General features: G+C 56.7%; 1 protein-coding gene across 4 annotated transcripts in view; it reads left to right on the plus strand.

Moving 5' to 3' along the window:
• Positions 1 to 26,581, plus strand: part of SLC38A12 (solute carrier family 38 member 12) — a 59,569-nt gene that overhangs the window by 28,563 nt on the left and 4,425 nt on the right. For all 4 annotated transcript variants that reach the window (XM_060645471.3, XM_060645470.3, XM_060645469.3 and 1 more), the window contains one exon: positions 12,009 to 12,102. In XM_060645471.3, the coding sequence (XP_060501454.1) occupies positions 12,009 to 12,102 (94 nt within the window). The remainder of the gene's footprint in view (positions 1 to 12,008; positions 12,103 to 26,581) is intronic.

Genomic DNA, 26,581 nt, shown 5'->3' on the forward strand with positions numbered 1-26,581 from the left:
GACAATCGGGAACTGTCCACATGCCAGGAGGTCTAGGGTGGCTCACCCATCACTGCCACCTCCTCTTTGGCGCCTGAAATGCAAGCAGTGAAGTGTTGGGACGGTGCCAGCTCCAGAGGCAGGTCTGTTTCTCTAGGCAGAGCCCCCAGCCTTCCTCCTGCACCCCCTCTGTCCCACCTGCCTCCTTGTCATCACTATCCTTAAAGCCCTCCCAGTCCAAGGTCAGACCTGTCTATCTTCTCACCTGGGCAGGTGGGTGCGGACCCACTTCTCACGTGCTCATGAGAAGCCACGCTGCCCTTAATAAGCCCGGATGGCGTATAATCATTAAGTGAGTGACTGTGTGGGTTTTCCACAATATTTATCTTTCCTCCCCCCAAACCACAAGGGTTGCAGTTCTGGCACCAAATCCTTGGAACTCTGCCCACCCCCAGGCACCATCTGGCTTCTGAGCTGAGGAAGAGACAGCACAGGCGTGCAGGCCTGTCCTCCAACGGGGCTGAGGGGAGCAGTGGCCATGCCAGGCTGACCCCACTGGACCGGACCAGCCCTCTCTCCACCCCCCACCCAGGAGGCAGCTTTGCAGGGGTGGGGGGGGGGGTGTGGAGAGACTTTCTCTAGGGCATAATCAGGGGAGGCAGTAAGTGTCCTAAAAAAGGGGACCGGCCTTGAGTACACACAGCCTGAGTTCTGATCTGATCATTGCTGTGAGGTCTAGACAAGCTGTTTTGCCCCCCTTTTCCTCAGTCTTCTGGAGGGGAGCCAGTAACCAATTCACAGGGTGTCGGGGTCAGGAAGAGGTCTTCAATGGAAGCTGCTATTGTGTGAGCACCCAGGATGTGTTCAGTGGTGGCAGTTCTCTCACCTTCAAGGAAAAGCCTTCTCTGGGTGACGGGTCAGCCTCCCAGGACATATCCAAAGGCTCCGGTGTGAGAGCGGCCTTTCCGTGGTCACAGCCGTTCCCCCTGACAACAGCGTCCCCTCCAAACCCGGTTCCCGACCATCTCCCAACGAGGGGCTTGGGCCGAGGCAGGGGACACCTGACCAGGTATGTGGGGCTTGTCCCAATTCCAGAGGCCGGGGCAGGGGATCACGACGCAGTGGTGGAGACAGATGCCTGAGAGCCATGGCATGCCTTCTAGAAAGATGACCGTCCAGTGGCGGTCACAGCACGTGAGTCGTTTCCCGAGGGGTGCACAGCCAGGCCTCCTGGTACTGAGGGAGCCCTGCCATGGGTCGTGACCTTTCTCTCCCTGGTAGCTCTTTGAGCCACACGTCTTTAGCACAGAGTTCAGCAGCCAGGCTCCTCAATGAGACATCATGGTGCTTGATGATTGAAACTTGGAATGAGTTTCCTGATCTTTGTTTTTTGCCATCTATGGGTTCAGGAGGAGATGCGTTTTTTTTTTCCCTCTCTTTCTTTCTTTTGCCTCACAGAAGGAAAAGCATAAACGCAGGTTACAAACCTCAGGTCCCTAACTAAGAATTTCTATTTCATCGAAGCAGGGCAGAGGCTGTTTAGAGCAGAGGGTTCAGAGAAGGACGTTATCTGGGTCCTTTTCTCCATCTGCTTTATTTCCAGTTGCTTTGAGAAAAAAGCCGAAGATTTGGAGCAGGGGACATGGAAATGCTTTCAACTGTCAGTCACAGGCGGCTTTTCACTTGGTGTGTTTGGGGACTAACCCGGAGCAGGAAGTGCCTTGTGAGCACCCTGGCTGTCTCCAGGCTGACGGTGCTGGGAACCCAGGGAACAGCGTCACCCAGGCTCCTCAGGTATTGGCCAGGGGTGGTCCAGGGGTGCTGGGGACAGCCCTGTGTGCCCGCCCTTGGAGCTGGCGTGGAAGGTCCTGTCCCGGAGCGCTCGTCCTTTGCAGCCTGTGTTGTGGCTGTCACTCTCCTGCTGGCCTCCAGCAAGCCATTCCCTGAGCTCTCAGTCCGGAGCTTCTCCTCTGTTCTCTTCCGTGCCGGCCCCAGCATGCCTCTGGGAGGGGGCATGCTGGGCTTGTGACAGCTGGAGCTGTCTGCGTGTGCAGGGTTGGGAGCAGCGCCCCCATCCATGGTTTCTCCTGGAAGTCACTCTCCCAACCCCCCACCCCCATAACGAGACAAATCCTGTTTCCCCAGTATTTCAGCAAAGGTTGTTCAGGTGTGACCTCACTGGCCAGCCTCCTGCTCTGCGGGGAAGGTGCCCCAGAGTCTCCCCTCTTCTCAGTTGACCAGCAGAGGGACAAGGCTTTCCTCCTGATCCTGGTCTGATCGGCTGCGGTGTCGGTTTGGTTACTTGCCTCCGTCCTGTAGCTCAGGGGCCGCGTGAGGACGCCCTGCAGAGTCTCTACCTTTGGGCCCGTTACTGCCTTTGCTTGGGGCCCGGCATCTTCCAGCAAGTACACACTTGACTTTTGCAGGTATTGCGTGTCTCCACACTCACTCATTCTGAGTGGGGCTGACTTGTTTGATGGGAGTGGACTTGGTTTTCTGCTGCAGGGTGTCGTGAGGTGACAGCCGGAGAAGAGCGTGTGCTCTAGGAACACACACTGTTTTAGAGTCCTTGGGCGTCAGATCTCCATTTTTTTTTTTTTTTTTTTTTTTTTTATTTTTGGGACAGAGAGAGACAGAGCATGAACGGGGGAGGGGCAGAGAGAGAGGGAGACACAGAATCGGAAACAGGCTCCAGGCTCCGAGCCATCAGCCCAGAGCCTGACGCGGGGCTCGAACTCACGGACCGCGAGATCGTGACCTGGCTGAAGTCGGACGCTTAACCGACTGCGCCACCCAGGCGCCCCTCCATTTTTATTTTCAGGCATTACCTGAGTCTGCAATCTATCGATCCCTTCTAGGTGAGGGTTTGGGAGGGTGGGGTGGCGCAGGGACAGTAAGATGCAGCACATTCTGGGGGGGGGGGGCGTTGGGCCGACGCGCATCTGTGCTGTGGGTGGCCAGGTGTCCTGAAAGAGGCATCCGGCCTCCAGCTGGCTCCATGACTCGTTCTCCACCAAGTAATGGTTGGGCGAAGGTTGGCCGCATCCCCATTGTGGTTGGGCTGGTGTCTGAAATGCAGCAGCCTGTCCTGGCAGAGCCCTCTCCCACGGCGAGGCTCCACAGGTGCTGCTCTGGGCCAGCCCCTCACGGAGCTGGGCCTTCGGAAAGTGGCCGCTCGGAGTTTCACGTGAAAACACCGATCCTTCTGTAGAACCCAGACGCCCTCCTCTAGATGGTGCATCTCATCGCAGGGTTTTGGCAAGTGAGCTGTGATAATGGTTCCCTGGGCTTGACCACCGGGGCCTCTGCCTGTTGTCAGGCGCTCTCCGTCCTCTGTGTGATGGCCGATCCTTTCTGTCTGGTTCGGAAGAACTTGAACTCCCCCACAGAGGATTTGGACCATTACTAAACTCGGGCACAGGTGATGGAAGTCCATTAGGAATAGTAGTGACCTGATGTTCTTTGGCTGGAGGTCCTCACTTGGGCTCTGTTTGCAGTCCCCCACCTGGGGTGTCTGGTGGACTGATAAGCGTGGGTGCAATAACACGGTTGGGTGCCGATACTCTTGGGGTCAGATGGCCAGTGCCGATGTTTGTTGAACACCTGTGCACACGTGATGTGCTTTGAGAAGTCCATTAACGCTCCAGGGTCTCAAGGTTAGCCAGGGCAGTGTCAGGATGCAAACACCTGCCCTGCGCCCGTGGCCCTGAAACCTGTGGTCCCCCCCGGCGGTCCCTCGCTGACTCCAGGCTCCCCTCCTTTTTGCGGATAAATCTCCAGACATTGTCATTCAAGTTGAGAAAATAAAAACTCCCAAACCAAAATGTTCACAGCCACTTGAGAAATAAAAATAGAATCCTTGAACATTTCTTCACGCACTTCAAGGACGCCTGGAAAGTTCACTTCCCGTTTAGGGATGGGTTCATGCTGTGTTCTCATTAACCCCAATTAACTCTTAACCCCTAGCGCCCTGGAACGAAGACGGCCCTCTAAGCTGGGCGTTCATTTCTTTTATCATTAGAGATAGCCTCCGGGATCAGTCCAGAGCTCCGCTGTGCCCCCAGCGTGGCCCTGCCTTTGCCTGAGCCAGCAGTCCTGAGCCCTGCTCATGCCAACACCACGCCCCTGGTCAGCCCTGCATGTTGAGGGCAGACCAGGCAGTATGTCACCATTCCCCTTCAAGACTTGTTACTTGTCACTCCTGCTACACTAACAGAGAAATCAAGCCCCCACCCACCTACCCCAAATGCCAGACCCAAAAGGCTCCAGATGGATCAGCTAGTCTTTTATGTTGAAACTCTGGGAGCTTGGGGTCCCTGGGTGGCTCAGTCGGTTGAGCCTCTGACTCTTGGGTTTGGCTCAGGTCATGATCTCACAGTTCATGGGTTTGAGCCCCGCATCAGGCTCCGCACTGACAGTGCAGAGCCTGCTTGGGATTCTCTCTCCCCCCACCTCGCTCTCTGCCCCTCCCCCGCTCATCCTCCCTCCGTCCCTCTCTATCCCTCCTCCTCTCTAAATAAATGAATGAAACAAACTCCGGGAGCTGATGGGTGAAGGGCAGAGGAAGCTGCTGATGCCTGAATCCTCGTGGAAACTCTATCTCACTGCCCTGTGGGAGCCACAAGCAGATGAGCCCCAAAGACCTCATTTTTTTGTACTAAATATAATTTATTGTCAGATTGGTTTCCATAGAACACCCAGTGCTCATCCCAACAGGTGCCCTCCTCAATACCCATCACCCACTTTCCCCTCTCCCCCACCCCCCATTAACCCTCAGTTTGTTCTCAGTATTTAAGTCTCTTATGGTTTGCCTCCCTCCCTCTCTAACTTTTTCCCCCTTCCCCTCCCCCATGGTTCTCTATTAAGTTTCTTTCTCAGGATCCACATATGATTGAAAACATATGGTAACTGTCTTTCTCTGCCTGACTTATGTCACTCAGCGTAATACCCTCCAGTTCCATCCACGTTGCTGCAAGTGGCCAGATTTCATTCTTTCTCACTGCCAAGTAGCATTCCATTGTGTATATAAACCACGTCTTCTTTATCCGTTCATCAGTTGATGGACATTTAGGCTCTTTCCATAATTTGGCTATTGTTGGCCCTCACTTTTAAAGGAACTAAATAACCCTGCAGGCATTCGGGGAGCTGGCCCATCTAGCAGGTCTCCCGGCCGCCACCTCGTCCGTGTTTGTAGGAGCGCCAGCCAGGTTGCCCCACCTCCCTCAGCTCCACGCTACCCCTTGGCCCCAGGAGCCAGAGAACACCGCAGAAGCATCACCTTCATGCTTCGCTGGAACTGCTGGCTTCCTTGACCATTTGGCCTTCGTCCCCTCGGGATGCTGCCCCTTTGCTTATGTCTAGGTCGGGGGACAGAGCCTCCGGCCGGATCGACAGTCAGCTGTCTGCTTCTCTGCCAGGTTTCCTCCCCACCCCTTGTCACAGGAGGTAATTGGTGCATCCATCTTTGTCCCGTAGACTTGCTCAGAGGTTCTTAGGACATTTGTTCTGTGTGGTGGCTGTCGCTTAAGCACCTTGTTCTCTCCTGTCTTCTCTTTCACCCCTGAACAGCACGCCCTCTCCCCCCACCCCCCGCCCCTGCTCTGTTTTGAGGGGAGTGAAGTGGACTAGGAGTGCTGTTGAAGTTCACCCAAGTTTAAGTTCCGATCAGAAGCTGCGGTCCGCCGTGCCTCTTCCCAGCAGGAGAAGAAGTGACAGCAAACAGGATGTGGGGCTTTAATTTTGTTTTGTAAGAGAAGGACTGGTGAGTAGCCATCTGTGACAGGCAACTCTGAGTCTGCAGTCTCCCAGAGGTGGGCAGGGAATGAGTTGTTTCCTCGACGACCTTTAGGTTTCTGGCATAGGTTTCTTCTCAGATGTCACCCCTTCTGAGGGGCCAGGCAGATTCACAGAGTGGTCACAGCCCCCTGGGATCCGAGCCCCTTCATTGCTGGGGTCCAGGGAGGTGTGGCTGATGGAGGGCAGCCGAGAGCCCGAGGCTCTTCTCAGAGGGGCCTTTTCTCCTTGTTAGGGCTGAATATCCTTCTCTTTTGAAACCAGTGGGTACTCTCAGAGCAAACACTGTTTTAATTTGCTCCTCCTAAATCAGAGTATGTTGATTTCACAGCTATTTGGGGAAGAGAATTTTTTTTTCCCTGACACCGTAAACCGCTCTCAGGCAGAGGGGGTTAGTTGCCTGCCTGTGTGCCACGCACTCTGCTCAGATGCTGCCAGTGGCAGGAGGGACCGGTGGAAGGTACGAGGCAAGTCAGCAAGGCCGGGGTTGCCTCTTCTTCCACTGCAAGGTAACACCTGTCCACCAGCCGCCGCCTCCTCCAAATTCACCATATTCTGCAGATGCTCACTGGGCATCTCACGTGTGCCAAGCCTTCCTAGGTATTGGGGCGAACAGGGACACAGTCCTTGCCATCATGGTGCTGGTACTCTGCTGGGAGTGGGGGCGGTGTGTGCACAAAATCAACCCCTGAGAAAGGAGCAACTCAGAACCTACCAGAATTCGGTAATGTGGTACTGACTGTGCATTTGGTAATCCAGGCAAGGGCCCTAGGGAGGAGGAACTTGTGGAGGAGACTGGCCCCCCAGCAGAGCTTCGAAGGTGATGGGAGTGAGGAAGGTAGAAAGGGGAGTTCTGTGCCAGCAGGTGGAATCACGAGGGTAAAGGCATGAGGCTTAGTAGTGTGATGTGGGGATAGGAGGTGCTGGAAAGACAGCCCAACAGGATGCGGCGTGCAGGGATCGCAGCAGTTGGGGGGACAGGGTCAGGAGACTTCCGCTCCTCACCCCCCGCCCCACCCCTGCCGCTTTCGTACTGTCTGCACACCTCCCTGGTCCCTCAGCCCCCTCATCGCTAAAATGAGGCATCGTCACCTGCCTGGTGACCTCACAGATGGCCGGGAACAGGACACGAGACCGCATGTGTGAGCACTTTGTTTTTTGCTGTTGTTTTTTTAATGTTTATTTTTGAGAGAGAGAGAGAGAGAGAGAACGCAAGCAGGGGAGGGGGTGGAGAGAGAGAGAGAGGAACAGAGGATCAGAAGCAGGCTCTGCACTGACAGAAGAGAGCCCAACATGGAGCTCGAACTCACGAACCGCGAGATCATGACCTGAGCCGAAGTCTGAAGCTTAACCGACTGAGCCACCCAGGCGCCCCCACGTGCGAGCACACTTTGCAAAGTGACACAAACCTGCGGCATCAGGGAGTGACGTCTCACAGGGCAGCGCGGACATGAGGCAGCGGTTGATGGGACAGAACACGGCAACCAGATGCAGGAACGGGCTTTTGAGTGGAACCAGCAGCAGCTTCCAACATCCACGTGGTTTCCCTGACCAGCTAACCCTGCAGAGGATTTGGGCCCGGGGAGATGGCAATCAGGCTGCCGTGCTTTTGTTCTCCTGCACCGACGCACCCACTCCTGCCTCCCCGTCCCATACACTTGGCAAAGGACATGACCTGCAGCCAGCCCTGGGCTCGTTCTGTGGGCAAAACAAGGTGGAGTTGTGTCAGGGGAGCCTTTCCTCTGTGAGTGGGTTGTGGAGTTAGAACTCAAGACGGCGGAGTCAGGTGGTGACTGTGGCTCAGCCTCGGCCGCTCCGACTCGAGGGTTTCTGAGGCAAAGACCCGCTGTCTTGAGTGGCGGGTGTTTTCTCCCATTCCGTGGCTGAGGCCTGGCTGCTCAGATAGCTCCGAACCACTCCCAGCAGGAAGGTGGCGGCCTGAGGTAGCGGGTAGCCTTCAGTTCCCGGATGCCAGCCAGCTCGTGTGGGCATGAGCATCTGGGCTTCGGGGTCTCAGCAGAGCCACCGTCCTGTGCTGGGAATCCCCAAGTGCAGCCCACACCAGCCTTTCCCACGTCCCTCAGACTGGTTTTAAGGAGCAGATTCCCTTCCCGCCTCTGGCAGGCCGAGGGCTGGGTCTCTATTCCCTGGTCCTTGGGTGTCATTTCTGGAGGAAATGTGCCGCCTCCTGCCAGCCCGGTCCTCTGGGGTGTGCACAGTCGGGTCAGCCCTCCCGTGGGGGGCACCGTGCCCAGCACTGTGGGAACGTGGATGTGCAGGAGCGGCAGCTGCTACCCTGGCGGAGCCAGAGAGGACCCCTGGGGGAGGAGGCATGGCTGATTCCAGGGAGGGGAAGCAGAAGACAACAGCTGGGAGCAGGAGTGGACTTTGGACTGGGACCAGGAATAGAACTTTGGCCAGCAGAAGTGGAGCTTGCCGAGCAAAGGCCCGACGGCTGGAGGCTCTGGGCACATCAGAGACTCGCAGTGCAGCCTGGGACTGCTGGCTAATAGGTTCTGGGGGCAGTGTCTTCAGAGACAAGGTTGAAAAAGATGGCTGGAGCCAGATCATGGGCCACTGGACTTTGTCATCTCCAAAATGACAAGCCCTTGAGAATTGCACAAGAAAGATACAGGTGTGGCTGGGGCTGAGTGTGGGAGATGACACTGGCACCAGCTGGCTCTGGGCCCAGGAGGGAGAGGACAGGGTCAGAAGGATGGGGCGGATTCCCCGAGGGATAGTCCTAAACTCTCCCCAGCCCTTTGCCTACCTGATTCCTCTTACTTTAGGTATCATTTTGTCTGTGACGTTCACCTGGGTGCCCCCACCACAGCCCCACCCACACAAGATCAGGAGCCCATGCTGTATGCTCCGCTTCCCCTCCAGGATGGTGACAAATACATTTCTGTGGTTTTAAGCCACCAAATTACAGTAGTCACGAGGCACTAGCACAGAGTAAGGAAGGAATGAGGGGTTGTTGGAAGTTTGGAGCTGGCACAACTGGAGGTGAGTGATGTGCTTAACCTATATGGGGGACACAGAAGGGAGGCAGCCGTGTTACCTTTGGAGTGCCACCAGGACACTGGAAAAGCCACGCCCAAACATTGCTGGGGCTTCATTAGCAGCGTGAACTGCCTTGCGTCCATCAAGACTGGCAAGGTTGCCGTGGGGCCTTAGGTGCACATTTAAACTCACCGACCCAAGAAGAGACCCGAGCGGCCCCCATTGCACCCTCTCAGGTCTGTCTCAGACCTTTTTTCCCAGTGGCCAGTTTGAAGATTTAGTTAGAAACCAGAGAATGGTTCTTTATTTTTTCTTTTTACAAAACGCATCTGTCTGCAGCAGTTGGTGTCTCTGCCTCCTGTGATGAGTCGGGCTCGGAGAGTCCTTGAACAGAGTCTGAGTTTGAACTGATCAATGGCATTTGGGGGTTGGACACTTGCTCAGGAGCCAGCTAATTCATAATGTCATATGGGCTAGACGAGAAGACCCAAGAGGATAGGCTGTCTTTTGGCTTTTTATCTCTTCTTTTTGAAAAAGGAAAGGGAAAACAGAAGGTGCCACGCTTGGCTGTTCAGCATTCAGAGATGAACTCTGTCCCCGCTAGACCATGGGAACACGGGGGCTGTCTCTCCTCCCACGCCCCCTTTCTTCCCAGAGACCGGGCAGCCTCACGGCGGTGTCCTTTCCGGCTCTGGATGCCGGCCCCCGCGGGCACCGAGTCTGGCTCTAACTAATTTACAGAGGACACCTGTTCCTTAATTAGCCCAGCCTGTGCTGTGTGTCTCGTCTGGGCCACCCCCCCCCCACAAAGCGTGAGCTCGCCGCCACTCGAGGGCTGCTGTTTGGCGGTCCGTGCGCTTTTGCCCTGTGCTTCCCGAGCGACGCCGTCAGTCTGTGCTCCTGAGCGCTGGAGGAAACCACATCCCAGCCGCCGTCCCCACTGTGGGTGTCGCAGCTGTTGACCGGGTCTTCCAGAAGAAACCCTCGCTGCCAGTCCCCACTGCCGTCCCTAGGACCGGATGTGGGAGTGCCAGGCAGGTGTGGACCCTCATTCCGCGCCCGTCTAGACTCCCGTTCCCCATCACGCAGATGGCACCTCGCGCACACTTCCTACTCGACCTTTTTGGGATGTGGCTGTCTGCTTAATGTGTTTAACTAGAGGGAAGCTCTCAGGTGGGCTGGGATCCCACCCTGCAGGGTGTTGTTAAACCTTGTCCTCATGCAGAAAGTGGATGGTGGTAGACAGCTGCCGGGGAGGGGGCTCTAGCATCTGGGGAGGGACCTGTGCAGGCTGCAGTAGCAAGATTCCCTGCCGGTTGTCGTGGGGGCTGGTTCTCCTGCACTGCCCCACCCCCCGGCTTTACATAGCAGAACCCTCTAAAAGCCATTCCTTAGGCTTCAAAGATGAGATCTGGCCTCCCACGTAGCCGCCCCCCCCCCCCCCCCGGCACCCTGAGAAAACATCCAGCGTGTCCAGTGGGCATCACAGGTCAGAGGTGGAGTGCCCACGCCTGCCTGGATGTGCCAGGAGTCCAGTTTGGGGCAGGTCACGGTTATTTGGAGACATTTGTGGCAAGTGGCTTTGTCGATAATTCCTCAAGACTCTCCCTCTCCCAGCCTTCAAAAAAGAAATTCTGTTGAAGTTTCCCTAAAGTGGTTATTTTCCAAAACGCCGGGCTGATGCTGCTGCAAAAGCCGGCTTGCTCTGCGGGGCTGGTGATTCTGCCTCACTGAGTCCTGGCCTGCAGGGGACACCGCCCCCCACCCCGCCGTGTTCCCCCCTCTCTGCTCCTCCCCCCCCAGCACCCCTAGCCTAATGGCAATGCTTCGCCTCCTCCTGACAGAAGCAGAGCTGGCTGCAGGCCCCCAGCAGAAAGCCCTTTCCAGAAGTCTCCCAGCCCTGGAGCCCTCCTGGAGGCCTTGTTCCCCAGCTAATTAGAGCCTTCTCCTTAAGCAGTACTTTAGTCTTTGGTGTCATTCATTCTCACAGTGATAATGGACTTGGATAAGAGGTCACAGCTTCTCCCACATCCTGCTCTCCTTGGGGTTGGGGGTGGGGGAGGGACGGGCACAGCCCCCCTTCCGCCAGCTCCCGCCTGCCTGTCACCCTGTCACGGGGGAGCCAGGGAGCCGGGACTGGCCGCCAGGCTGAGCAGCTGTGATATCTTCACCCAGATCACAGGGCCAGAGCCCGACTCCCCAAAGCGGGCCCTGCTCCCCACATTCGGGCCTCTGCCGCCTGCCGCACCTCTGGCGAGTGTCATTAGCATTAACGTGATAAAATGGCGCAGTGTAAATGTTAATAAGGTCTGATGCCTCTGCTGCTTCCGAAGTGGCAGATTGGAAATGGTCCCATCATCATAACTCCAACCAGCAGCTTTTAATTCTCTGCTCCCCGAGCATCCAATTTGGCAGGAAATCCTAACCTTCCCTCAGCCCCCAGCCCAGCTCTGCTGTGCCAGCTTTTACCCCCATTTTCTTTTGCACAGAGGGTTCAGACTTCCCCCAGACTGGTTTTCTAAGACAGAGCTTGATTTCTTCTTTTTTCTTAATTTCTTTTCCCTGTTCTCCAAAGGGAAAGAGAACTGAGCCCCACACTCATCTCCCAGTTTTCCTGGCTGTGGCCCGTTCTCTTCTTGGTCCAGGACGTTCCTCTGAGAGATTTGCCCTGGAAGCCACTGGCTCCGGCTCTCCAGGTTTTCCCTTCTCTTTAAGTTATAAACATTGCTGATTAACGACATCCTGATGACTTCTTTCCTCTGAAGCCTTCAGAACGGTGTTGTCTCCACAGCGCTGTGTTGTCAGGGCCCCTGTGTCCCGTCCTCCCCAGTCCTTTCTTTCCAGCAAACTCTGGGGGCCTGAGGCACACCTGGGCTTCCTTTCAGATCTTCATCTCCCTGTCGTCTCACACCAAATTGGTTTTTGTGCCCGGCTGTGTGCCTGGTCCAGGAACCCTCAGCGTTTGTTGAAGAGAAGTAGCCGACAATGTCCCTGGGTTGTCGCCTGGGGCTTGCCCAGAAGGTAGTCTCTGGACAGGAGGCATGAGGAACGGCTGGTGGCAGGGCTCTGGATTTCTGTTGCACCCAGGGGAATGCACCACGTGATGCTGTTTGCCACCAGGGAGCCTCGTGGGTCCAGGTGCCCACCGCGGGCAGAGGCTGCGTGGGTGGCGTGTCCTTCCCACACGTGCACCCAGCCCCTGCACCCCCTCATGCTAGTTTTTGTCATTACAGGCTGTCTTCACTCTCCTCCTTGGACCCTTCACCTTCTTTGACGTCCAGAAGACCAAGTACCTGCAGATCCTGACCTCCCTGATGAGATGGGTTGGTGAGTGAGAAACGTCTCGAGTCTGTCCTTTCTCCCCTTGCCCTTCCCTTACCCGTTCCGAGCGTGTGTGAGCCCTCACGGCATAGCTGGAACGTGGCAGGGGTTCCTTGGGCCCTGCCCACCTTTTCAGTAGTGTGGAAATACAGTACCGACTTCAGGATCACATAGTGGGGACAGAGCCAGAGCTAAGCCCAGCCTTTTTCACACACCCACGTGCGCCGCTGTCCCCCAACCCCCCGCCCCCCGCCACCAAAACCCACAGGCTGGGCCAAGGCTCTTACACTCCCAGGTCTGTCTCTGCTCCCTCAGGCCACAAGAGCGGCACTGCTCTGCCTTCTCATGGGTGCACCGTGTGGCAGTCAAAAACCCAGTGGGCTGGGGCAGCCACCTCCGCATTCCTGGCCAGCAGGGCCTGAAAAGACACCTTATCCGTGATGCCTTTTGACTGATGCCCTACTGAACAAGAGCACCACTGTCCCCAGGGGTAGTTTGGGGGTCTCCACCCACTCAAGCAGGTTTGTGGTTGGGAGCTCATTCATTCCGCCGCACCATTCTGGAAGGTCCATGCTGCTGAGCCCCTTAGACCCAGGACCAGAGGGTGTGGGGTCCCTGCAGCCCCTGTTGGCGGGCACATGCTCCAGGATCATTTGTATTCCTGTTTTGGGCTAAAAGCATAGAACACTGTTGCTGTTGTGATGGAGAGGCCTGGCAGAGTGAGTCTGCCCACCTCCAGCACCTCACCTGCCCAGGCACAGAGGTCCCCGAGGACCCCGGGGTCGGGTCCCCTCCCTCCCGACTCTCTTCTCTACTTCCTCTGCCACTGCCTCTGCTCCCTCACCCAGCATCAGGACTCAGGGTGCACCTTGTTTCTCATGCCATGCCAGCACTCGATTAGATTGTGACGAGCACAGGGCAGCTTCTGATAACAGTGATTTTTGGCAATTCTGGCGCATCCGATCTTCTGGTTCCGCCTACTCTACTCGGGATTACAGGATCCCAGCGTGAGGAGCCACCGCGTCATAGGGGTCTTGGTATCTCCGTGGGAAGGGACCACGGCAGGCATCCAGCACAGGCCCCTGCTCCCCCAAGGGCAGGCTCCACGAGCGTGCACATGGAGTGACCTCTTGCCCAGGAGCTCGTGGTGAGGAAGGCCCCTGCTCCAGTCTGAAGGGATGGTGGTCAGCACTGGGAAGTCCTGCCTTGAGCCCAGTGCAGCAGCCTGTAACTTCTCTCCACCTCGGTCTTTCCTTGCAAGGAATTGAGAGCAGGACTGATCACTGCTGTGTGAACTTTGAGGCCTCTATAGCATGATAAACCTGTCTTTCATCACCCAGCCAAGTACAGGGAGCAGGAGGGCACTTGTCCAATCCCTGGATGGGGCGGGCTTCCTTACCTACCCCGCTCAGCTGGTCCAGTCCTATACGCACCTGTGCAGTGCTGTTTGCAAATGTTATTCACACATCTCAAAGCCCTGGGTTAAAGTAACAAGACCACCTGGGGGAAAAAGAACTCATTACTTAGAACATGAGGATCGCACTGGCCCCAAGGGTATGGTGCTAGAATTGAGCCCTTTTGGGTGCCAGGAGGGCTTCCCAAAGTTGGGATCAGCCGGGATCACAGCCACTGCTTTCCACCCTTCTTCTTACAAGTCTGCTTCTAGGAAGTAGGTGAAAGCCCCAGTGACCTGCAGAAGGAAAAGTTCTCTCAGTAAAGCAGTACTCAGAGGAAAGTATTCCTCCTCTCTTCCTGGCCCTCCTCTGCTCCCTACAGGCAGGTCCCAAGGTCCTGAAAGTCTTGCCCCTCCCCCACTTAGGATTGGCTGTCCTTGACCTGCTGCATCAACAACCATGGGGGAGGGTAGAGGCAGGGCAGAGAGAGGTGGAAGGACTCCTCGCTTTAGCCACCATGATGGATCCCCGTGTCAGCCCACAAGAGAGCTACCCAGATAGTGACAGTTCATAGCTTCCGAAACACCCCTGAGCCTGTTGAGCGTGACCAAGTCCTTCCTGCGTCTGGTGAGCAATGCATTCATTAAAAGGAAGGAGATGGTCAAGAGCGGGAGGAGGAGGCTGACAGGAAATAAAGAGTGATTGTCCGTGTGCAGGATATGAGACATCCCCCAGACCTGAGACCTGGCCCGCGCTCGGCTCCCACCTGCAGAGAAAGCACTGAGTTTCCGTTGCCAGCAGGGCCCCCGGGACCTCAAAAGCCTCTCAGAGCAGCCCTTCCCCCTTCCATGCTGCTGTTGGAGCCCTCTCCTCCCCAGAACCAGGTTCACAGAGTGCAATCAGTGGCTCAGATTGCTTTAGAACACTGCTCTGTTCACCTCCTCACCCACCCCACCCACCACGGCAGGCTGTCCTGCCCCCTCGTGACACCGTTTTGCAGAGCAAGGTGGTGGTCGCCCTGGGCGGGGGGGGGGGGGGGGGGGGGGGGGGCAGGGGGGGATGGGGCGGCGGTGGGGGGAGGAGTGCTTGTCAGCAGAGAAGGCCTGCGGGAGAGACCGGCACGTGAAGGTCCTCCACACTCGCGTGTCTGCATGGTGACATTGTTGTCAATGCAAGTCATTTGTCTCTTCTCTCCCTTCGATCCAAGAGATAATCAGATGGCACTAGCCTCTCCACAGACCTGTGCTCGAGCGCTCCGGGAGACTGCGCAGACAGTCGTTTTACTTCCTGAGAGCGTCAGACCCCTGCACTTAGAAAGCAAACCTCTGTGTGACACAGAACCCTCTGAAGTGAAAGAATTGCCCAGTTAGGTCAACTCTAAATTGTAGCCAAGCCTAGGTTTTGATTCCCAGCTGGGGGCGTGGGAGCCACCAGGGGCCTTTCCTCCGTGGGTCTGGTGGGAGGCGTTTCCTTCGTCATGGCCCCGGGCACCCACACAGCATCAGGAGCCAAGGCAGGGGACAGAATCCCAGGGAGCTGCCCAGGACCAGCGGACAGGCAGCCTCTACTGCGGGGAGGGGCGGGTTCTGCCCACTGAGCATTTGCAAGGGGGTCTCTCCTCTGGGCCAGGCTCACCCCAGGTGATTTTTCTAGCATTCTAACAGCACCAAACCCCCGTTTGTCCCCTCAAGTCTGCATCAAGTTTCAGTTTGCAATGAACTCCTTTACATCTTGCTTCTGAGAAGCAGCTGTGCGGCCGTGTCCCCCCATGACCCTCCCTCCTTTCCCACACTCCCGCACACCCTGCCCCTTCCCTCTCCCCAGATTAGGGCCCAGACGGTCCAAGAGAGCCGAGCGGGAGCGCAGAGTGGCAATAAGCCGACTTGGGTTCTAGGAAGACAAAAGGGAAGAATGAGCACCAAAGGGACCGGAAAATCATAAATAAATGTGCTGAGCCGGAAACTTTCTTGAGCTTAATTAGGAATTTGTTCTGCCATCTGTTGAAATGAGGCTGGGGAAGACTGCAGGAGCCCCGCCCCGAGCAGGGCCCCCAGAGCTCAGGACCGGCTGAGAAGCCTATAGGCTGGTTCCTCGAGGCCTTCCTCCACACTGTCCTCCAGTTCATCAGCCCCGGACGCCTCTCGTGCTGCCAGAAAAGGGCTTAAAGGGTTGGATGGTCTTTGCAAGTAGCCACTTGTCCAGGAAAATGTCACAGCATATATGACAAGTGCCAGCGTTGAGTCATCTCTTTTGCTCCCCAAATAAATTCTGGGGAGACCAGGCTGGTCAGTTTGGGAGACCTGGGTCACAGGTGCCTCTGAAGGTCTCCAGTTGCCATCTGGCAGGTGAAACTGTTCAGGCCTCCACGGACTTCTTGACCCCCCTTTGCTGTCCAGTCACCTGCCCCAGGGCTGCGGCTTCAGATCAGTGGCAGGCTCGGGAGCCCAGGGCTTCAGCTCTGGCCCCTCCTCCCATTGTTCCCTTCCACTTGGTCCCGGGGCGCACCAAAAGCCCAGGCCTGCCTCAGCCAGCCTCCTGGTCTGGCCATGGCCAAGGCAGGGCTCGGCCGTGAAGATAAGATGGGACCTGGGATCGTGTGGAAAGGGCTGTTAGCACAGTGCCTGGCCCTGGGTCAGCATTCGTGTATTAGCCACAGTGTGCAGGCCTGCTGTCATCAACTGTGGTGGCCCTGAGATCAGGGACATGGCCCCAGCCACCTCCAGAATGAGCTGTGGCTCTCGCGGTGAGATCTTGAAGCATTGCCATTTGGCTCTGTCAGCCCTCCCCCCACCCACCCCAGCGCCGGTCCCCCGTGCACCCCAGCAGCCCCACCAGCCTTCACCCTCACCGCCTTCAAGGAAGCTTGAGCCCGAGAAAAAGGAGCAGCAGGCACATCTCACAGAATGGCCCGGGGCTTCCTCTTTAGGTCCTGGCTCTCATTCTGCCAGGGGTCAGTAGCCCGGGGACACTTGGCAGAGATACAGCCGGAAGTGCTGTCCCACAGACCCGGGAGCTGGGGCCACAGAGTCTGAGCCCTAAGCCACTAAGCAAATGATTAGACTGTCCCCACCTGGGACGCCTGGCAGGGAGCTCTTCAGCTGGAGGGGCCGAGGCAGCATCATTACTTTAACCCCCATTACCAGCTTCCGCCGCGGGTGCCTCCCAGTTGGGGACACACACAGCTGGCTCAGCCTGGGGTGCCCCATTTGGTGTTATTAAAAACCCGATTCTTTCTAATAAAGCACAACAGCCCTCCTCGGTCTGGGCTGGCGAGGACCCACAGGGCTCCTTCCTCTGATTGTGTATTCAGAACAGCGCCGTGCGTATTGCGCCCGTCTCTGTGCTCCCCTCAAAGTGGGTCAGGCGCCAGCCTCTCCGAGCGTCTGTGGGCAAACTCAAACCTCACGAAGCTCCTCAGCCCAGCGTTCCCTGCCTCCCCCCAGCAGGTGCCCCAGATTTGTCTTCAGACCGAGCCAGCAGGGAGAGGTGGGACTCAGCAGTGGTGGCCCGAGAAGCAGAAGGTCCCCAGGAGGAGACCGTCACCGGGGAACATAAGGGCTCTGCTTTCAACCTGTCCCCCAGATTATCTGTGGCCGCTCGGCTGACCCCCCTGCAGATCCATGACTGATTCAGCTGAGTGTCTGTTGGTGGGACCGCCCTGATCTGTCACCGCCAGCAGCCAGGGGTCTTCTCTGCCTGGGCCGTCTGTTCCCCACATCCTGTTTGCTCAACATGCCAGCTTGGTGTGTGAATTCCTCCACAGCCGCTCACTGCTGTCCCCCGACTAGTGCTGCTCAAAGGTGCAGGAGGGACCCCCTCCCAAAATGAAGGCAGCATATCGGCCCCCTTTGAGCAGCCGGCCAGCTTCGGCCTTCGGCAGCGTCTCGTGCTGCTGTTGGCCTTTGCTCCCTGCCTACTCTCTCTGGGCCACTGTCCAGGGCTTTCCTGGGCCATCAAGTATGTGGCTTCCCCTTGTGCCTCAGCCAGTGGAGGGAGTCCAGGAAAACTTTCTGTATGTGTTTCATTTTGGTCTTCATCCTCAGTTTTCTAAAAGTTCTCTCTGTAAACGCCGAGGTCAGTTTCAAGGAAAGGAAGCTGGAGTTTCTGTCTTACTGCTCTCGGGGCAGGGTGGGCACCCAGTGAAAGTTTGCTGGAAAGCCAGCCCCACACCACCAAATCACCCCTTTCATTAACAGGACTGACCCAAGAGCCCTGCTGGGCCCTGAGCAAAGGCCACCACATGCGTCCCCCCCTCCCCCACTCCTGTGGGCAGCCTTTCCTGCCAACAGCTCTGCTCTGCTTGTGGCTGAGATGCGCACTGACCGGGCCATCGGCCGAACCCAGGAGGTCGCAGGCCAGCTGCCTGGATACTGGCAAGGGGAGGGAGGTAAGGCCCAGCTTGTGATGAGCAGGGTGAGGTCTCTGACCAATGACAGCGGCTGCAGGTGTGTGACTGCTCAGAACTGGGCTTCACACAGGCCAGAGTGAACCTCAGGCATGCGTCACAGGCAGCCCTAGGTGTCTCAGAGCTAGTGGGGCCCCTGGATTTACATCCAGACCCAGGGAACCACACGCCCTGTGGGCGCACGGCCTCTCCTAGTTTTCTCCGTGCTCTTTTTCTCCATTCTGGTTTGTCTGTGCATCTAGCTGCTGGTGAGGAGACGCCTTGGTTGGCTCAGGCTGCCATAGCCCAATACCACAGGCTGGGAGGCCTGAACAGTAGAGATTTATTTTCTTGGTTCTGGGGGCTAGAAACCCAAGATCAAGGGGCTGGCAGAGTTGGTTTATGGTGAGACCTCTCTTCTGGCGTGTAGACGGCCACCTTCTTACTGTTCCTCGTGGAGGCTTCTCTCTGTGGGTAGGGAGAGAGCTCTGGCATCTCTTGCGCCTCTTAGAAGAATGCTGGTCCCGTCAGATGAGAGCCCACCCTTATGACCCCATTTAACCTTTGTTACCTCCTTAGAGGCCCCATCTCCAAGCTATCTCCTTGGGGGTCAGGGCTTCCACATAGCAGTTGGAGGGGGAGATAATTTCAGGCCACAATAAGAGGAGAGGACTGAACGGCCTTCAGGAAAGGTGACAGTGCCGAAGTTTTATGTTTGCAATCTCAGAAGGAGATTAGTCGGCTAGTAGCCAGAGGCCCCATGGTCTCGCTGTCCCAGCCATTACGAACTGAGCTTGCTCTGACAACGTAAGGATGAAAAATTGAGACGCTTGTCTCCCGGCCGCCACTTGCTGTGCTGGGAGGGTGTGGAAAGGCGAAGGATGGAAAGGCCAGAACTCTTGATTTCGTACTTGAGACCTGATAGCTTTAGAGACTCAAATGCCTGCCCTTTGCCCAGGGCCCCCTCCTTATGGCACACTTGGAAAGAGGGACTGACCCTGCTCTGAGTTCTTTGTGGTAAATAATTCCGCCACAGAGTAGAGCCTCAGTCCTGTAAGTTAGTCACCCAGGCGTCCTCTTCTGCTTCCGTGATGATGATGATGACAATGACCATGAGGACAACAGAGCTGGAGTCCCCCAGAGGGCACAGGGGCTGGCTCAGCATGGGAACATAGATCAGCTCTGAATTCCCTCTCTTCGGTGGAAACACAGATGACTCTGTGTGAGTTACTGCAGGCAAGGCCAGTAATCACAGAATGTCTTGTGACCTAAGATAAAATCTGACCCAGGCCCTAGACGTTTGTGGACAAGCACATCCGTGCAAGCAGCTTCTCATTTTTCCCCAAGGGAACCCCTCCCAGCCAGAGACCAGTATGTCCTGTTTCCTCAGGCGTGAAAGGAGCCCCACCCAGACCCACAGCCTGTGCTCAGGTGGGAGGGTGACGACCAAGGAAGGATGGACTGGTGCAAGCTGCCCAAATCCAAACATCATTCCTTGCAGTCTTGGCCCCTGGTGGAGAGAGCACGCACCCAGAGTCCCCACAGGTGACAGAGTGGTGGGGACAGCTTGGCCTTGTTTGGCCTCCTGTGGAGCAAGAGGGAGCCGCTTGGTTCACAGAGCAGGTGTGAGCAGCCCAGGTCTGATGCCCCTGCCAGAGACGCCCAGAACAGGGGATGTTCCTGGAAGAGTTATGACTGGCCCAACAAGGGGGAGCGTCACTAGTATGATCCAAGCCCCTGCTTGTAGCAAAAGGAGAATCATGTGAGAACTGGGGATCGACAGGTTCCTGCCTGCCCAGGACCAGGGTTATCAGGATGGGAGATACGGTTTCTACAATGATAAAAGTGACTTCTGTGTTCCTGAGAGATGTCTTGGGCCAGGCTTTGTTGCACCATCCTACACTGTCCCCCATGATTCTGCCATGATCACCTCCATTTTTTTTTTAATGTTTATTTTTGAGAGAGAGAGAGAGAACATGAGCAGGGAAGGGGCAGAGAGAGTGGGAGACACAGAATTGGAAGCAGGCTCCAGGCCCTGAGCTGTCAGCACAGAGCCTGACGTGGGGCTCCAACCCATAAACCATGAGATCATGACCTGAGCTGAAGTCCAGTGCTTAACTGAGCCACCCAGTTGCCCCTAAAATTTTTATTTGTTTTTGAGAGAGAGAGAGAAAAAAAAAAAAAAAAGCATGAGTAGGGGAGGGGCAGAGAGAGAGAGGGAGACACAGGATTCAGAGCTGGCTCCAGGGTCCAAGCTGTCAGCACAGAGCCTGATGCAGGGCTCCAACCCACGAACCGTGAGATCATGACCTGAACCAAAGTAGGAGGCTCAACCGACTGAGCCACCCAGGTGCCCATGGTCACCTCTGTTTTCAAAGGTGGTAAAATGGAAGCAGTGGGAGGTGACAAGATCACCCAAGATGACACAGTTTAGCGCGGAACCCAGTGTAACTTGAGAAGCTGAGCTTGTTTTGAGGACGAGCAGCAGCTTCCCTCCCCCACTGGTGGTCTCCAGGGCATTTGAGCTTCTAGAGGTGAGCTCCACTCACACCCCCAGCCCTGTGGGTCTCAGGAACCTGCAGAACAGAACAGCTCTCCATTCCCAGTTGGTCCTGTTACTTAAGGAACAAATGCCCAGTCACCTGCTCCTGCTTTTAGGGCCCAGAAACTGCTCGGTCTTTCGCTGTTCTCAGCGCAGGCTGGTGTTACCCCATCAACTCCTCCCTGCCCTCCTGAGTCTCCGGAGGCCCAGGCCAACCTCTGACCAGCCTAACGAGAGACACATCTGTGCCCCAGCATCCTCCGAGGGCAGCACCATGGTGAAGGAGGAAGCTGGTGCCAGATCCTCCCCGGATCCAGCTCTGATGATGGGCACAGCACGGCCATTCATTATCATTAGCCGTGGCATGTTGATTCTCTGCTTGGAGAAGAGAGTGCCGTCCTCCTGACAGCTGCCTTGATGGATAGCCTCCGCCTCGCCTGTGTCAGAGCTAGAGCCACTCAGGGAGCTCAGAGCAGCAAGGTATTTGGGACAGCACAGCCTCGGGACTTCTGGGGCCAGGTCCAGAGGTCAGAGACTCAAAGAGCAGCTCTCCAGGAAGCACCCTGCCAAAGCAAGGCAGGATACAGCAGCTGACTGCGGAAGGGCCTGGGTGCCTGTAGCACCACTGTGGGGAGAGTCCTGGGGGAGGGATAGGGGGCTCCTGGGAGAATTCTGCCCTGCCCTCCCCCAGGCAAGGAGAGCCCTGCCCCATGTTCCCCAATTCCAGTGGTGCCAGGGCAGGTGGTCCAGCTCATGCCAGTGCTACACAGAGTCCGGCATTCTGTAAGGAAAGTGGAGCCCTTCCCAGGCCTCACCCACGCTCCAAGAGCAGTGAGGGGGAGCCTCACCATGGCCCAGAGGCTGGGTCTTACCCAGGGATGGGTTTTGATGCATGGAGGACAAAGCTGGCTAATGACCATTCTGATTTCTGCCCCTACCCAGAGCCCCAAGAGAAGTAAACTACAGTTGCTGGTTGGATTCTCAGGAAGTATGCATCAGAGCCCTGGGTCCCAACCTCAGACCCCTGCTTGTCCCCACCTCTGTCCCAAGAGCAAGTCAGCTCTGGCTCCCGGGAGACCTGGACCCATCTATGGCTTCATACAACCAATGAGGCCCAGGGCGAGGGGCCCAAGAGAGGTTGCAGACTCAGGAGCTGGAGAGCCAGGGGAGGCTGAGCACTGGCACTCATCTCTCACTCCTCCCCTTGTAAATTGGGACCATCTTTGCCCCTTGGCAGGAGCTCAGAAAGGTGTTGGCCCACCTGTCCTACTCTCTGAAAGGAGACTGGCTGTGAGGCTAGACAGACAGCCGTGAGGCCCCGCAGCTCCTGGCCCGAGCTTATCAGGCTCTTGCTGGCAAAAGAGAGGAGGGGCAGGAGGCTGCCTCTGGAAAGCAGTGTTTCTCTTCGGACCCCTTTGAGAGCCGAGTCAGTGCCTGGGTAAATGTTGTGAGAGGGCACCTGCTTAAGTCACCAATGTCCCTGTGATGGGATTCTGACATTGTCATGCGGGGCATTCATGGTATAAATTCATGAACCTGGCCTCCTCAGAAAGGGAAGGGAGGTGTCTTCTCTAAGCCATCTGTGCAGGGCTCCCAAGGACCGGACGTGTGGGAAGGGGACCAGGCTGTGGCTCAGGGCGAATGGATGTGGTGAGGCCGGCACGGGAACCCCGAGCAGCTGCCAGAATGTGAGTAGCCCACCTCTCCTGGCTACGTCAGCGGGAGCCTAGAAACAAACGCTCCCTGGGGCCCTGCCTCTGGCCCCTCTCCACCTCCTGCTGCAAGGGACTGTGACAGCCAGAATTGGGGCCTGGGGCCTGGTCTCCCCCTGTTACCCCGGGTGGTCTTGTGCCCAGGTGCGCTCGGACAGGGATCTCATCACCTCCCCTGCAGCTGATGTGGCCGTTAGCCAATTCTTTCTTCTGTTGTAATTTGTCTCTGCAACTCGTACTTGTTGGTTCCTCTGGGCCGTAGGCTCCAGGACAGGGGTGGCATTTACTCCGCTGTCCCCAGGTGCCCAGAAGAGCGCCGACACACGTGAGCACTCGGAACAGCTTTGTCGAATGGGTGGATGGGTGGGTGGTCCCAGCTGAGCCAGGAGTTACTCAGAACAAGCGCAAGTTTCTCACGTTGGCTGTTACTTCCACTGTTTAAAGAGAAGGCTCATGTCCTGTCTCACCACCACGCAGCTGCACCTTCCAAGGCCGACAGCCACTCCTCATGTGACCTGTGTCAGGCCCTCACCTCCTTCCCTGCCACAGAATCCTCCCCGGCAGCTCACTGCCTCTCCTCTCCCCTCGGAGTGTGAGTTCCAGTGCCAGTGCAGGCGGATGTGGATTATGACCCACGTCCGGTCACGTGGGCTCTCCGAGCGTGGCCTGTGAGGGTCAGAGAGAAGCCAAGCCATCCCTGCCCTCTGGGACTGCAGGCCCTGGTCAGCAAGATGTCGGAGAGCTCTCAGCGTTCTGTCCTCTGCCCATCCACACCTCCCACACGGCCTCGGCCAGGTGGGCGCAAGTGTCTGTGGCAGTGGCCGGCCGAGTCTCGGGCGTCGACGTGTACGCTCAGAACTCTGCTCTCTGTCATGCTTCCTGACAGAGTCTGTCGCTCATAGACTGTCACCCTCATTTCATCTTGATTTATTAACAGGCCTAATGGGTTTGGGGAGCAGCTGTCTCCTAGGGATGGGACCATCAATCTAGGAGATGGCTGTGGAGCTCTGCTCCTCCAGCAGCCTTGGGAGGGAGGAGCCAGGGATGGGGGGGTGTGGTCACAAGGGCAGAGGCCAGATAGCCAGATGGGTGCCTCCAGTCCTGGGCCCCTTGAGCTCAGAGCCACCCACACCAGGCTCTCCTGCTTCCTTCCTGCCCCTTCCCTCTCTGTCCCTCCATCACAACATGAAGTCTGGGGCATCACTCGTTTCTTTTGAACTTGCCAACTTGGAGACCAGGCCAGAACATTTGCCCTTCCCTCTCCACTCCTGAGGACATAGCCCAGCACCTACCCTGTGTCCTCACAGGGATTGGGGTGGGGGGCGCCGAAACTCCCTGGTGGCTCCCACTTCCACTGCCTCTTCCTAAGCTTTGCCGGGGCTCGTCCGCCCAGAGCCGGCCCCCACTGTGTTCCAAGCCCAGGCTCTGTTCCTGGGGCGTCTGCTCCGGGGCATCGTGTGCCCTTCCTCCAGAGAGCTTCTCAGCTCTGAGCAGTGTGCTCATCACATGCTGCTCCGATGAATGGCCCTCTTCCCCCTGACTGGAGCCTGCGTGTCCCGAGAGCAGGGTGGGGCCTGGCACCCAGCAGACACTTGGTCAGGATCCAGGGGGCGAATGAAGCCCCCCCCCCCCCCGGCTTTCCCGTGCTGGCAAGTCACATAGCTGTGTGAGCATCCGACAGAGCAGTGCCGGTGTGGCCAATGGGTGTGGGGCTCACCCAGGGTGGCCCCCAGGTGAGACTGTCCCCTCCAGGGCCTTATCCAGGAGCTAAAGCCCCACGATGTGGCCACTTTTTAATTTTCCCGGAATTGCCTCCCAAGAGCCTCTTGTGTCTTTGTTCCTGGATAGGACCCAGCATCTAGCCCCTGGAGGTAGATCTGATTTTTGGAAATAGACTTGAGTGAGGCAGCAAGGTGGGGTGACCGCATGGTGATGCAAACCTAATTACAGCTAGAAGATTGTAAGATAAATTTTCTTATCTCCCACAGCCATGCCTTTGTAACCATCCTGAAAGTTCTAGAAAATTCCCTATGCCGTCATTGACGTAAAGACCCAGCCCCGAGACAGTGACTCCAGACTGTCAGTAGCTGTACTGTCGGGGCGGAGGCTGCCCACGAATTCATGTGCTTTAAAAACTCCCGTCTCTTGCCTTTGGGGAACCTCCAGAAATATGTGTATTCGCAGGAAGGACAACACCTTCCCGCCGTCAGGGCTGTCCCGACCGCTCACCCTGGAACCAGCAAGCCTGCCTGTCCTACACCTTGCCGGAGATGTAGCGTTGAGGACGAAGGGGGGCAGAGAGGCACTACCATAATCCAGGGCTGGAGGCAGCAGTGACTGGGAGTTGCCAGCCCTCTTCCTCCTCCCCCACCGCGCCCAGGGCTCCGAGCCCGAGCCACAGGGCCAGCTTCTCCACTAGCCTGTTTCCAAGCTAGTCACACCAGGTGACGAGGTGACACCTGAAATGGTGGTGGCAGAGCAGGTTTTGAATCTTGCCTTACAGCGGCTGACCCCGGGGCGCAACCTATGGCCGAACCGCCTGCTGCAGCCTCTTTTTTTTTTTTTTTTTTTAATTTTATTTAAATCCAAGTTAGTTAACATAGAGCGGAATAATGATTTCAGGAGTAGGATGTAGTGATTCATCACTTACATGTAACACCCAGTGCTCATCCCAACGAGTGACCTTAATGCCCGTCTTCCATTTAGCCCATCCCCCACCCAACACCCCTCCAGCAACCCTGTTTGTTCTCTGTATTTAAGAGTCTCCTCCGTTTTGTCCCCCTCCCTGTTTTTCCCTTATTTTTCCTTCCCTTCCCCTGTGTTCGTCTTTTTTGTTTCTTAAATTCCACATATGAGTGAAATCATATTTATCTTTCTCTGACTGATTTCGCTTAGCATAATACACTCTAGTTCCATCCATGTTGTTTCAAACGGCAAGATTTCATTCTTTTTGATCACCGACTAATATTCCACAATGTATACACCACATCTTCTTTATCCATTCACCAGTCGATGAGCATTTGGGTTGCTTCCATAGTTTGGAATAGCTAATCACCAGGCGGCCCCAGGCCCCCACCCCCACCCCAGCCCCAGACTGCCAAGCTTTGTGTTGTAACCCTTTCTGGCACCAGATAGACTCCCTGGCACACAGGGGCCTCCGCCTCCACCCTGCCCCAGCGCACTTCTGTGCTGTGGTTCTTCCACACGGATCTCTGCCCTACACACCCCTCCTGCACTCACCTCCAGAGATCGGATGAGCCAGGCTGGCAGGGTTCTGGGCTGCCCTGTAGCCCCTCCCCACCCTCCAGAGGGTTAATCCAGAGGCAGTTCTCCAGGCTAAGACCCCACAGGAGGGGCTGGGTCGCCATTTTCGCCTTGACCGACCAGAGCACGGAAGGAAGAGGGGCCATGTCTCTGAGCAGCGAGAGTTGTGGGGCACTCAGAGTCAGGAGCGGCCAGAGCGGGCTGAAGAGGAAACAAATCATCTTCTTTATTGGCAATTTGCACAGGCCTCTTCCTTCCCCTCCCCCCCCCCCCCCCCCCGCCGCCACCCACCCTGGCTGCTGTCCCTGGTGTCAGACATTTCTGATTAAAAGTGATAGATGACGTTTCTGTCCATTGCTCTCCCAAGTGTCATTGTGGGAAGACACTGGTCCGGCTTTCTGTGAGTCCCAGGAGAAAGGCCACTTCCTTCCAGGGAGCCAGGGAGTGGGATGTGGCCTGAGGGGATGGCAGGGAGGGACCCTGTGCCTGTGATGGGCTGGGGAGGAGAGTTGCATGTCTGGGAACCGGCCTCTTTCAGCCCGCTGTCCCTTTCCCTGCTCTCCTGTGTGGCCCAATGAGAGACATAACTATCCTGGGGGACAGGCTAGAGAGGCCATCAGGTCTGGTCTGAATAGACACACGGGTTAGGGGACACCAGTGGTGCCTGTGTGTGTCGATGGCTAACAGTGAGGGTTCTGGGCAATCTGGATAGCAGATGCAGGAAGCCAGAGACACAGAGGGGCACCAGCCGGATGTAGAAGTGTGTCTGCCTTCAGGAGCTTGCGTACTGGAGCCCCAGCCGATGAGCCCGGCTCCGGGTATAAGACCTTGGGAGGGCTGTTGTAAAAGGCTGCCGGGTGAGGCCAGTCGGGGCCCTGTTTGCTCTGAACAGATGGTCCTAGGCCCCCTTCTGTCCTATAGGTAACCTGGGTCAGAGGTACTCCCTTGTCCCCTACCTCTGCCACCAGGCCCGGGACCGCAGAGCCGTGTGCCATTTGCCTCCTGCCTTGACACCAGCAGCTCAGAGGGCTCAGCTCTTCCCAGCCTTGGTCTTGGTGCCATCTCCCCCCCACCTCCTGCCTGGTGTAGGCCCCTGGGTGCCCACCTCTGTGCAGAACTACCAGCGTACTTTCCCACTCCCCACCCCCTCAGATGCAGGTGCCCGTGGCCCAGGAGGACTCCCCCTCCC

The sequence above is a fragment of the Panthera onca genome, chromosome E1 (genome assembly GCF_046562875.1).
Source record: "Panthera onca isolate mPanOnc1 chromosome E1, mPanOnc1 haplotype 2, whole genome shotgun sequence".
Taxonomy (NCBI): domain Eukaryota; kingdom Metazoa; phylum Chordata; class Mammalia; order Carnivora; family Felidae; genus Panthera; species Panthera onca.